Source organism: Pongo pygmaeus, chromosome 3, assembly GCF_028885625.2.
Source record: "Pongo pygmaeus isolate AG05252 chromosome 3, NHGRI_mPonPyg2-v2.0_pri, whole genome shotgun sequence".
NCBI classification, from domain to species: domain Eukaryota; kingdom Metazoa; phylum Chordata; class Mammalia; order Primates; family Hominidae; genus Pongo; species Pongo pygmaeus.
The window spans coordinates 131,275,386-131,289,402 of NC_072376.2; the positions used below are offsets into that span (position 1 = coordinate 131,275,386).

A 14,017-nucleotide genomic window follows, 5' to 3' on the forward strand; every position below is an offset into this window, starting at 1 on the left:
TTAAAAATTCAGATATGCTCATCAGTAACCATCCCAAATAATTAGGTTTTCCTTACTTATAGCCAAGCTGACGACAGATCACAGCTGCATCCTTATCAGTCCATCCATCATCACAGATTGTTCCCCACTGGCCATTGATAAAAACCTCCACTCGTCCTTCTTTCTTATTTTCTCCATCCATCAGTCTGACAGGAAAACCTAAGTCATGATTCAAATGTATTAGAACAGCCCAAACAAGCAAACTGATTCTAAAGCATGAGTGACTCTACAAAACACAATTGTTCTTTTTAAATCAGCTATAAAATCAGATGGGAAATACTTTTTTGAGAGAGAGGAGATATAGCAATAAAAATTTTATCCACTTTTGTATGTCTCTTGCAGCCTTGAATTCAAAGTGCTCACCTTGCTCAACCTTGTATCCCCAGACTGTGGAACAGTGCCTGGCATACAGAGGATATGCAATTGCTGTTTGTTGAATGAATGAATAGCATTATAAAACTGTGAATTATTTTATTACACCTTACTTCTAAATAGTAAAAGAACATTAACTTGAGGTTGTTTTTGCTTCATGTCTGTTCATTTACCCATGAACAGAGAGCTAGAAGTTTATATGCCGAAGACAAGATTTTTAGAAAGATATAAATAGACACAAGCTTGGCATTCATAGTTGGGTAACTTGATTCAAGTCTAATGCTGGAGGAGGCAAAAAAAAAAAAGAAAAGAAAAAGAAAAAAAAAGCAGTAAATAGGGACAATTTCCATCTAAGGCTTTCCATTGATTTTAAGGGAAAGAATTAAGTCACAAAAATTACTGACTTAAAAGTTGAGAAACTGAACTCTAGCAAATTAAGATTTATCTAAGTTAATGCAAATGAAGGGATTTGTAAAGTGTCACATATCACCACACCAATAATTATGATTTTGAATCGAAACTCCTCACTGTGACTTGCATGGGTTGAATTGTGAGGTCATTAGGGTGGGCCCTAATCAAATACGCTGGTATTCCCATAAAATGGAGAAATTTAGACATGAAGAGGATGATATGAAGAGACACAGGGAAAGGACTGCCATATACAAGCTAAGGAGAGAGGCCTGGAGCATCTCTCTCTCACACAGCCCTTCCCTCACAGTTCTTTCTGAAGGAACCAACCCTACTGACATTTCATTGTGGACTCCTAGCCCCCAAAACCGTGAAACAATAAATATCTGTGTTTAAGCCACCTCTGTGGAACTTTGTTACAGCAACCCAAGCAAGCTAACACTCACACATCTGATTACCTAGTTACTAGAAGGGTCTGCAGCTTCAGGGCCAAGATTTGCTGGTAAGGATTTAGGGAATACAATAAAGCATGGTAAAATTATCAGCAGAACTAGGGAGGTAGACGTCTGCAGGTAATGGACAACATATTATTTAACGTATGTTTAAACCAATATGTAAAGTTACTAAATCAACATTGGTTAACTAAAAGAAAATACTGTTAGCAAGATGGACACACTCTATTTTTATTCCTCTGACCCATTTTTTACTTCTCCATCCTTCTGTGTTGCCCCAAGAGTTGTTGGCTCCCCAGTGTCTATCCCTAATCATGTTCACTTCATGGGACCAGGCAGTATAACAGAATCACAGAGCAAAATCAAACTCAACAAATGTTTATGGCATGCCAACTCTATGTATGCACTGCTTACTATTAGCTGGATAAAAACTTGGAGTTTTAGCTATGTCATAAAACACAATATTGAAACTTCATATTTCTCATTAATATATCTGAAATTTGGGAGTTCTTTGCAAGAACAGAAAGTGAAAAAGTGATCCTCAGATACCAAAATCAAACAAATGAAATTCTTTTATTAAAGTTTTCACTTTTTATATTTTTGGATATTTGGTTGAAAATTAAGAAAACATTTGCACATGAAATTAGATCTACATTTTCCGTTCTGGTACTTTTACAGGCACATTTTCATATACTCTGAAAATAAAAATGATAAAGTGTTTTTAAAGTATAACTTGCATGGCTTTGTAAAAATAATGCATACAATATTTCTGAACCTAATTTTAGCCATTCATTCTACAAAATCATTAAATTCTTAATTCTTGAAGGGAAATTGGACGACAAAAGTCATGCCACCCATACGTTGTCACTATTAAGCTTGCATTGTTACAGAAATAATAATACATAGCATGTTTTATTTCCAAAATCTTAAATATATAAAGTTTTTGGGAAAGCTAAACAATCCTATCGGTATACAGTTATCGTTAATATATATCTCAAGCTGACTTTCAGTACTTTTCTTCAATTTTTCCTGTAACATAATACATTATTTTTATAAAATAATACTGTCTTTTAGAAAAAAGATAAATTCTAACATGCATACATACACAGTAAAAGACTAATTTTAGGCCGGGCTCAGTGGCTCACACCTGTAATCCCAGCACTTTGGGAGGCCAAGGCAGGCAGATCACCTGAGGTCAGGAGTTTGGGGCAAGCCTGGCCAACATGGCAAAACCCCATCTCTACTAAAAATACAAATATTAGCCGGGCGTGGTGGCAGGCACCTGTAATCCCAGATACTTGGGAGGCTGAGGCAGGAGAATTGCTTGAATCCGGGAGGTGGAGGTTGCAGTGAGCCGAGACTGCGCCACTGAACTCCAGCCTGGGTGACAGAGTGAGACTCTGTCTCAATTAATTAATTAATTAATTTAACTAAGCCTAATTTTATACTGTAAAATTGAGTAAGAGGCAACAACCTCACTGGGAAAGAAATCTTTGCCAGGACTTAATACTCTGAACTTTAGAATTAACGTAATATTAAAATGAGAAATCCATATTTTTACCATCCCAGAAATTTCTGCCAACTCACTTAACTGTATTTTTACTAGAATTACTTTTACTAATCTAGAATACTGCTTTTGAGCATTCCACCTACCACAGACCCAAAAGAGTGTCTATAGGGCTATAACTAATTTTGAGAAAAGTTTCCCTTGACATATAAAGTTAAGGTCCAGAAATTATCCTTCAAATAGCTGAAAACAGCAGTAGTCCAAGAGCTCATCACTGCAGTGCCAAAGAAGTAAAAAATCTCCATTGTTTCCTAAATGCTGTTATTCATATCGTTATTCCGTTATCTCCTCCTCTAAGCTTCCCTTTTAAATATATAGTAGTTTTTAATAGGTGGAAGTAATGATCTATGAATGAACAAATAGTAATACGATTCTATCCCAAAAGGATATTTGGCTCAGACATAACATTCTTCAGACAAATGACTTTAGTTAATAGACACATTACTGAGATTAGAACCCAAGAGATTCATAATAATGATCATATGTTTTGTTAATAATTATCACCGTCAGGTTTTTCAATTTTTTGAAAACACATCTAGAGTCCTAGAATTAAAAAGATTTTCAAGGGAACAGAAAAGATTAGTTATTCCAACCATATGATGTATTTAACAACACATGCCTACAGAGAACTCAGCTCACATAGTATTTCATCACTGGGAGCTCACAGAGCATATCTGCGTAGATCATCCCATGATTCCAATACCTGCTATCTGGGGCTGAGAGAATCCATTTCCAGCAAACAAGTTCTATCTCCCTCAACCACATGTAATCATCCACCACATAATCCTGGGAGGATCACAAATCTTTCACAAGAAGAAGGGGCAAGGGAAAAGGAGAACAAAATGAAAAGAAAGAAAAATGGAAATATGGCCTGCAAGAGATGGAATAAAAACATGTATTTCAACTTGGTATAATGCTAGATTAATGCAGTGTCACTAAGCTCTCACAGTGTAGAGTACAATGAGGAATCAGCCACAGACTCTGACAAATTTAAAGTATGTAATATGGTTAATACTCTGAGATTCAAAAAGTTGTTACTTTATAACATGAAGATTTCAGCTTCACAGTCTCCAAACAGGAGAATACAAAGAAGTTGATTCAATCCAAGGTTAAAAGTAAAGACCACCTAAGGCTATTTTAACATCTATTCACACACACACACACACACACACACACACACACACACACACACACACACAGAGATATATAATAAAGCTATGATAGCATACAACAAAGTATTTTGAATATTTCCCTCTGTATTTTTCATTCATATATATTCTGCCCTCCTCACCAGACATTAAGAAATTTATCAAGAATGTTTAACTGCTATCTACTCTCAAGAGGATCTTTATCCATAATTATTTCAATACAGTTAGAGGAGCTAGTTACCTTTTACCCAACAAGTCTAAAAAAGTGTAAATGAAGAGTAACAGAGGTCCCTGATGGGTTTCTAAAATAACAAGTTACACTAGAAAGATGGGTGAGCTATTAACTTTAATTAATCCACTTAGAAGACCACTGAGAAACTTAAAAGAGCAATGGATGGTTGGTGACCAACGAATGACAAGGCTTCAGGACTAGAGAAGAAATGAACCATGAGGCAGGGAGAGGAAAATATTCTTATTTTAAATCCTGTCCCAAATAGCTCACTAGAATTCAAGGTAAATGAAAATCAGAATAAGTGACCAAGGAGTAAGAGGAATAGGTACTGCAGCTTCCTTATTCCATTTTGCAGATACAGATGATTGTAAACATTGTTAGTGAGGAACTTCATTTTCTAAGTAAAGAAAAACAATTTAAGGGTAGAAATTTCATAATGTTGGTGCAGAGACTCAAAAGATTATTTTTCTCTGCATAAAAATTACTGAAAATTAGACAGTTATGGGAAATAGACCCCAAAAAAAGGCAAAGATGAGAAACACTTCATATTCAAGGCCAGTGGTTAGAGGTGCAATGGCTACTGAAAGATGGAAACTTGAGAGCTGCAGCCAGTCCTCACCCAGAGAGAGCCTGTGTCCCTCGCCGCCAGGGTAGCAGGCAATGCTAACATCTTCGCGGTGGCTGCAGTCATGCCTTCCCCACTGTCGCCTGGAACACTGAAGAAATCTGGTTTCCTTTCCTGAGCAGCTGACGTCATCCAACCATATGGGCCCTGTGCTTTCTTCAAAATGGTTGGCAGATGCTTGTTTACCAAATCTGTGACAAGTGAATAAACACTGTGTATAGAACTTCTGTCTCTTGGTTCAGGGAACCACAAAGCATTTAACACAAGCAACTTAGTTCTGTGACATGACTTCAGAGGGTAAGTATCTGTTCTTTCTCCTACCTTGAGGACGCAGTTTAGAGCTATGTTCACCCATCACATGTTTTAATCACCTTAAAAATGTTTGATTATTTCAACAAATAACAAATGAAAAATTAATACTTTTTCCCATTCATTCTTGTGTTTTGTCTACAAAACCAATCAGAGAGAATGCAAAGAGATCAATCTCAAATTCCTGACCATAGAAATTGTGACCAGAAAGTGAGAACATTTGTCTCATTTTGCTTCTGATGCTCCCTCTGAACTCATTTGATTTCAGCAGCTTCTCTTTGGTTTTCTCTCTTTCGAAATAAAAAGTGTGGATTAGTTCAGTGATTGCTCAAGCACTATACCTAATCCATGATTAAATTTAGATTTCAGCCCATCAAAACCAGAATTATAATATTCTTAGCTTTTCATAAGGTATACAAATTCAACTTTAAAATTTTTATCAATTATATTTGTGTTCCAATTGAGTGTATTTGTAACACTGCACTACAGAAACAAAACCTAAATGTATAATAAATATATATGCTGCAGAAAGAGATCTGAAAAATTTTTTAATTAGAAATTAAGTCAATCTGCACCTTCTTTCATCCTCCCAATTTTATTTCCTTTTGTTCCATAAAATCCAAACCTCCAGAAATCACGGAGCTTAAAAATCTTTAAGAAGTCTTTCAGTTCTAACAGTCTATAAGATTCAACTCTTACTCATAATAATAATTCCCTACTTGGTGTTTTTATTATTTCTGTACTAAGAATATGAAGAGATCTTTCTATCTGACATGAATTTTCTTCATTTTTTGTGCAAGTATTTATTAAATTTATTTGACAAAATGAATATTTTAATAAATTAAAACAATGAAAATTTTAATCATTCTATGGCTTTTCTTCCTTCTATTTTGCTGACTAATCAAGCCTTGGCTAGAAAAGTAATAAGCCTAAATCACATATTGCTCACTTTTAACTTATAGACCATTTTTTCACGAAATACATTAGGTTATCATCTGTCCATAGCAACTACATAACAGATAACAGGAAGTCATTTTACTTTGGAATTGCATTTGTACAAAGAAACCCAAAGTTTACTTTTTCTCATTACAAAAGAATATTCTTTTTCAAAAATTCCTTTTTAAACTAGAAGCAAATGTAGCACATGCTTTGACTACCTTCTAACACAATCATTTAAAGTTTTTTACACACATTATTGAGAACATTTTTTAAACTAATAAATGTGAATACTCTGTGCATAGATTTGTGAAACAAAATAAAATATGAAGAAAAAAATCAGTGTTGTTTTCATTAATAAGAAAAAAATATGAAAAATAGAAATAACAGGATTTATGAATCTCTCTAAATGTGAAAATAAATAGAAATGACATGATTTTATGAATCTCTCTAAATCTGTGAAAACAGAGTATAGTTGGCAGTCTAACAGAGATTTACTTAAATATAAAGTGATATTTATTAAGTAATTCTTATCAATTGTCAGTATATTGTATTTATTTGGCTGTCATATCATACCCTTTTACACAAAAATTACAGTAACTTCTCTGCCCAAGACAAGACAAAATAGGGGGAAATTATATGAATATTATATTTTCATGATAGCATTACCTATCATAGGAAAAATTATGCTGACCTAATATTAAGTAAATTACAGTATGAAAATTCTATGGATATTGTTATCATTAAAAATTGTGAGTATGTAGCAATATAAGGTTAAAAATGTGGATAAAAATTACATGTCCATTACTAGAGCTGATATGAAGTTATGTACCCAAATTATAATGATAGCATAAGGATAAAAAAGTATGGAGTTTTTTATTTTCATCATTTTCCAATGGTTTTACATTACTTTTATAATTTTTAAAATATATGTTTAACATGGCTTTGCCTAGCTTGAATGAAGGTATGTTTTTAAAGTGTAGTGAATATCTGCAATCAGCTCTAATCAAGCTAAAATGAAATATTTTTGCCAGGTTTTTTAAGCATAAGACGATTACTTCAAGCATGACAGAGAAATATGGAAAACAAGAAAGAATGGGCATTCATAGCTTTCATTCAAATATTTAACTCAAAAGCATCATTTGCAGTTACTTCGACCAACTTAAGTCTTTACTCTGGAATGCATTATGTGTGTGACATAAAATATATGTCCCAAAGTGTGATACTCAGCTTTCAAGAGAGTGAGGTCAAAAGCAAGTTCTAAAGGTCATCTCCTAACAAGAGGGCTGTTTTTCTCAAATAAAAGTGATAATTATTATCACATTCTGAGAAAGGGAATAATGTAATACCAAAGCATTTGACACTAGACTTCTCTGCAATTTTAGACAATGATGTCAAAACTAAAAACATCCAATAGTAATGACGTGTCAGAATAAAAATGAGCATTCAAAGTCTTACTTGAATAGACACAAGGGGACTTAGAGGTCACCCCTGGCTTCAACTAATTATTCAAGAAGAGGGGTCATGGCAGGAAAGGTAAATGAAATAAACAGCAAGAGGTGGTTATTCATCATCCTAGAAAATGTCATTATTTTTCATTGTTGTACTTCCATACACAGGTAGGAGAGAACAGGTATTTTTATTATTATAAAAATTACAAGTAGGGATTAACATAATAAGACTTTTAACAATATAATCTGGCATTTAACTGCCTTTATATTAATGAACCTTACTTAAATCCCAACTGTCGACAAACCACGTATGTATTCAGCTCAGTCCAGCCATCATCACAGACAGTTCCCCATTGGCCTCTGTAATATACCTCCAAGCGACCCTCATGGCTGCCTTTCCCACCTGCAAGTCTGATGACCCCATCTGTGTTAAGGAGGAGACACAGAGACTAAGCAAATCAACTTTCAAAAAAAGGCAAAACAACATTTGTATTTCACAAGAAATATCAACATATTCAGGCCTCACTCTAGGCCTTTTGCTAAACTTATATTACATCTGTGCTAAATGACCCTCTAGGTTATCATGCTGTTTCTGAAGTTTGACATAACACATTTCTGTCCTAATAAAATATTCTTTCCAGCTGGGTGCGGTGGCTCGCTCCTGTAATCTCAGCATTTCGGGAGGCTGAGGCAGGTGGATCACCTGAGGTCAGGAGTTCGAGATCAGCCTGGCCAACATGACGAAACCCTGTCTCTACTAAAAATACAAAAATTAGCTGAGCGTGGTGGTGCGTGCCTATAATCCCAGCTACTTGGGAGGCTGAGGCAGGAAAATCGCTTGAGCCCAGGAGGCGAGGTTATAGTGAGCTGAAATCGCACCACTGCCCTCCAGTCTGGGCAACAAAGCGAGAATCCGTCTCACGGAAAAAAAAAAACAAAAACATATATATATATATATATTCTTTCCTTTTTATTGGTACTCCTATTCTCTATGTAGAAAAATATATCCTGATATAATTCCAAAGTATCTATTTAGATTTCTCTAGATTAACATTTGGGAAATTTCATATAACTTTAGTCTCAAGTCAGAGCAATACATGTCATTTGAATTTAAAAAGAAAATATAGTAACTTGGAAATAGCTCAGAATTTTAACTGCAAATGAAAAAAATACTGAAATAGGATGACAGAAAAAACTATTCTGGATAAAAGACAGTCTGTCATGTCAATGCATATATTCTTTGTTAGGCATTCATGAATTATAAAAACTGGAAGATATGTCTCGCCTTTGTTCTTTTATTCATAATACAGATCTGAATTTGAATCTTATTAACTCAATAATAATTAATTTGCCTATAATTCTATAAAGAGCTTCTAAGCAGATAAATAGTATAATAAATTTAATTCCCAAAAAAGTAGATTTAAAAGCCATTTTCAACCAAAATAACCCAAAAACTCTCAATGAAACATATAAATAATCTTGGGTAAGGGTCATACTTTTCATGAATCTCAGGGATCTTTTAAAGTAAAGGTCTCTGAGCAACAAACCTTTTATTAATATAATACTTTACTGTCTGCAAAGCATTATGACATGTATTATCTCATCTGAGCATCACGCGATGTTACAAGACTATCCTCATTTGAAGGAGGGAAAAATGGCAGTTCAAGAAAATGAAGTGCTCTGGCTAAAAATCTGGTGTAAATACATTTCTATGGTGTATTAATGTGTTAATCTGCTAATAAAAACAACTGCATGTATAGAAGTATGTGAAGAGAAAGATATAAATCTGGTATTTCATAGATTCTAACAAGTTATTGATTTCCACTAAAGAAATATGTAAACAAAACATTTTTTCCTTCAAGTTCTTTTTACTAAATGGTTTCTGATGAGTCAATTTCTCTTGCCTTTTCCATTTCCTTCTTCTTCTCCCTAAACATGTAAGTACATACACGCACACCAGTTTGTACTCACATATGCCCTTCTTACAACACATGACACATTTTGACAGGCATGCTGTCATTTGGAATAGTCTGGAAATTGTGCATAGCAAAGTTAACTTGGTTTCTTTCACAGTGTGCTTTAATCAACAATTGCATCAATACCAGCTCTAAACACATTCTGAGTCAAGAAACGTTAATAGATGAATGCACTAAAGATGGAATTATTACACCTAATATCTGGAATGTATCACTGTACACTGATTTTGACTATTGGGTACTATATACTGCAACAAAGTCCTATTTTCTGATCTAGCTTTACAAGACTATAAAGCCTTAAATTGAAAAATTCAGGAATAACTATGAATAAAAAGATGGTATTTTAATATATGGTTTGCATTCTTTTTGTTTGTTTTATTTGGTGTATTTATTTGTATGCTCATTTGGTAATGTTGTTGAAATTAAGGAGAAGGGAAGCTGTGGCAGGCCCACATGGTACTGGGGGCAAGAACTGGTATACTAATGGAGTGAAATCCTTACCTGTTAAAGGGGTACAGGACACTCCAGCATCTTCTTTATGGCCACAGTTATGCTCTCCCCAGGAGCTCTTTGGACATTGCTCAATTGAAAGCTCATTCCCAGTGCAGCGTACTTCATCCAACATAACTGGGCCAGACCCTTCCCCAAAATATGCCTGATGCCATGCTTTGGCAATGCCACTGAACAAATAAAAGAATATAAGGATTCTGGATTAGACACCAAAGATTGGTCTTTTATTTTTTTTGTCCCTAGTAAAAGTATTATTATTAATCCCCACTTATTAATTCACTTCATAGGTCATGCATGACTTTCTGTATTTCTTTGTTGTGTATTTGTTTGTTGTCCTTTATATTTTCAGCCATTACACGTTTCAAAGCTAGGTACTCCCCAATATTTAACCTCCTTTTCTTCATTAGTAATGGAACCTCAGATTTTTAGAAGGACAATGGCTATCCAAAATTAAGATCACATTTTGGCCTCCCCTCCTTCTTGATGACTAAGTTTGTTTGTTTGTGGTAAAATAAACATAACATAAAGTTTACCATTTAAAACATTTTTCATTTATAGTGCATTAAGCACCTTCACATTATTGTACAATATCACCACCATCCATCTCCAGAACTTTTTCACCATCCCCAAATAAAATTGTGCTATTTTAAACGCCTAAGTTTTGTTTTTGTTTTTGTTATGTTTGAGTCATAGTCTCACTCTGTCGCCCAGGCTGGAGTGCTGTGGCATGACCATAGCTTACTGCAACCTTTAACTCCTAGGCTTGAGCAATCCTCTCACCATAGACTTTTGAGTTGCTAGGAATACAGGTATATGCCACCACACCTGGCTAATTTTCTTTTTCTTTTTTATTTTGAAGTGGTGGGGTTTCAGTATGTTACCCAGGCTGGTCTTGAAATCCTGGCCTCAAGCAATCTTCCCGCTTCAGCCTCCAAAAGTGCTGGGATTCCAGGTGTGAACCACCGCACCCAGCCATAAGTTCTGACCAGTGATATTTAGGTGGAAGTACCATGTATTACTTGTAGGAAGTATCTTTGTTCCACTTCCTTCTCCTAACTGCAAGGATGGCTGGAGCCTAATAAGTTATCTTGGGCCGTAGGGTCCCATTCTAAGGATGACAGAAGTGCAAACAAGAGAGATTCGGGGCCCTAATAATTGCAGAACCACCAAACTACTCTTGAGCTGGCTACCTCTAGTCTCTTTTCCTAAACATAAAATACACTCGACTCTAAACTTGTTTAAACTGCTGTTATTTTCAGTTCTTTGTTACTCACAGCCAAATCTATTTCTTTTTTGATGTTGTTGTTATTTTGAGACAGGGTCTCACTCTGTTGCCCTGGCTGGAGTGCAGTGGTGTGATCATGGCTTAAGGCAGCCTTGACCTCCTGAGCTCCAGTGATCCTCCCACCTCAGCCTCCTCAGTATCTGGGACTACAAGCGCATACCACCGTGCCAGTGAATGTTTTATTTTTTGTGGAGATGGAGTCTCACTATGTTGCCCAGCCTGGTCTTGAACTCCTGCACTCAAGCAATCTTCCCACCTCAACCTCCCAAAAGTGCTGGGATTACAAGTATGAGCCACCATGCCTGACAGCCAAGTCTATTTCTAACAAAAATATCTCTTTACTGAAGTTTATTTGTAGTTAATTTACTTCTCCCACAATTCAAAGCAATAGCATATTCTTAGTACCCCAGATTTAAGTGAACATCACAAACCTGTCAAAGTGATTAATAATTTCAGATATTGCATTTTCAGTCCCTTTTAGGCTTTTAATTTTTAGACTATAGCATTTATACTTTTAGTTTGTTTTTCAATGATACTGCATCTATTCCCCCATTATTTTAGCTGCTCTTTTCTTATAACATTATAACTTGAGAATTTACAACAAAAATATATTGAAGAAAAAAAGTGTGCTAAATGGCTGTAATACCCCAGTAATGGTAAAGTCTTAGACATCAATTTTGTGGCTAAAAAGGAGCCTGATTGACTATTTCTACTAGAAAACATGGAAGTTTCTTTTAAAAGAACACATCTAAGAAAACAAAAATATCTAAAAGTTAACACCTATTTTAATATCATTAGAGGGCCAGACGCAGTGGCTCATGCCTGTAATCCCAGCACTTTGGGAAGCCAAGGTGGGTGGACTACTTGAGCTCAGGAGTTGGAGACCAATCTGGGCAACAGGGCAAAACCCCATCTGTACAAAAACATACAAAAATTAGCCAGGTGTGGTGGCACACACCTGTGGTCCCAGCTACTCAGGAGGCCAAGGTGGGAGGATTGCTGGAACCCAGGAAGTCAAGGCTGCAACGACCCGTGATCATGCCACTGCACTCCAGCCTGGGTAACACAGAGAGATCCTGACTCAAAATAATAATAATAATAACAAGAATATCATTAGAGCAAATGCTTAGGGAATGCTCCGTCATCACCTGACTCACTTTGAGTTTAGAATTCAAAGAGTGTGCCAAGAGGAAGGATAAAAGAATATTATAGGAGGTATACAGGAAGCTGAGGAAAAGAAGATGGCTTAAGCAAAATATTTTCATGGAGTTAACATTTTAAAATTTAGAATCCTGGCACTTGAATCACTATCTGATATTTCTAACACAGTGGACTCTGAGCAATCTGCCCCAACAAAAATTAAAGACTAATATCTAGAACTAATAGGACAAATGTAAGGAAAACATTTGGAATTATAACACAAACAATATTGGAGTCCTAACACAAAGGAATCCTAATACAAATGATATTGTCAAAATGACAATTTTGTGAGTGAATTTGTTTGTTTTGCTAAGGGAAATGTAATGACAAAACAGAAAGTCATGTCTACTCTGGAAAGAGTCAATAAATGCTCAATTAATAGAATTGTTCTAAATAAAGTTTTCAGTTGTTTCAAAGTATGTCTACATGCCTAGAGAAGAGTGCACTAATCATGAATAAATATTCGTATATTACTGACCATGTCAAAAAGCTTACTTTTTCCAAGCTCAATCTTTGAAGTGGAGAAGTATATGTGGACACAGACTCTGAGCTTCCAATCTGGGCTCTACCTTCAACAAGCTGGGCTACCTTGGGGAAGTTACTAAAACCTTCCAGGCTTAGGATGCAAAGCTGAACACAGGGATGATAACGGCTAACTTGCAGGTTGTAGGAATTAAACTGATGCAAAGTAGGAGCTCAATAAATGCTGGTTCCCTTCCCTCTTCTGGCACTGTTAAGGAATCCCCACGTACCCCCGACAGTTGATAAATATTTTTCACTGCTAAGCAATTTATCTAAAGACCATTTGGTACTTAGTTTAAACAAACACCATGGTTGTTACTTTCCTTCATCCCCAAAAAGTAAAGTTGGGGGAATGGTAAGGAAGGGAGAATCAATCAATATCTTAACATTTCCTGGTTTTAATGTTGTTTTATTTATTTATTTATTTTAAAGTAAATTTCAAAGAAATATTTATGGAAGTAATTTATGGCCTATAAGAGACTGAACGAATACCTGTATGTGTTATTTTTTTTATAGATTATAAGGTTACGGCCCAGAAGACTATTAAGTAAGCTCTGACTTGCATCACTAAACTTCAGATTTTCCTGTGGTAGAGATATATCTAATCAGAGGCAAACATTTTCAAATATTTGAATGCACATAAAGTATTTTATTTAAAAAGGTTGTTGTGCCAAAATAAAACGTTTTGTGCAATGAAAGCACTGATGTTCCTAGAAAAATATGTTTTAAACCAAAATGATCTTGCAATAGTAGTGTACAAGGCTATGAAAAAACTTCAACTGTTTTAAAGATTACTTACAGTAGAAAAAATATCCTCTCCCAGAGAAAATATGTTCATAAAACACTTACTATAGGCTGGGCGCCGTGGCTCACAGCTGTAATCCCCACACTTTGGGAGGCTGAGGCGGGTGGATCACCTGAAGTCAGGAATTTGAGACCAGGCTGGTCAATGTAATGAAACCCTATCTCTACTAAAAATACAAAA

At 35.4% G+C, this 14,017-nt stretch overlaps 1 protein-coding gene across 4 annotated transcripts in view; it reads right to left on the reverse strand.

Moving 5' to 3' along the window:
* PRSS12 (serine protease 12) overlaps positions 1-14,017 on the reverse strand; it is a 79,389-nt gene that overhangs the window by 34,699 nt on the left and 30,673 nt on the right. For all 4 annotated transcript variants that reach the window (XM_054486493.2, XM_063664057.1, XM_054486496.2 and 1 more), the window contains exons 5-8: positions 10,017-10,195; positions 7,822-7,963; positions 4,838-5,034; positions 57-198 (exon numbers count right to left, since the gene is read on the reverse strand). In XM_054486493.2, the coding sequence (XP_054342468.1) occupies positions 57-198; positions 4,838-5,034; positions 7,822-7,963; positions 10,017-10,195 (660 nt within the window). The remainder of the gene's footprint in view (positions 1-56; positions 199-4,837; positions 5,035-7,821; positions 7,964-10,016; positions 10,196-14,017) is intronic.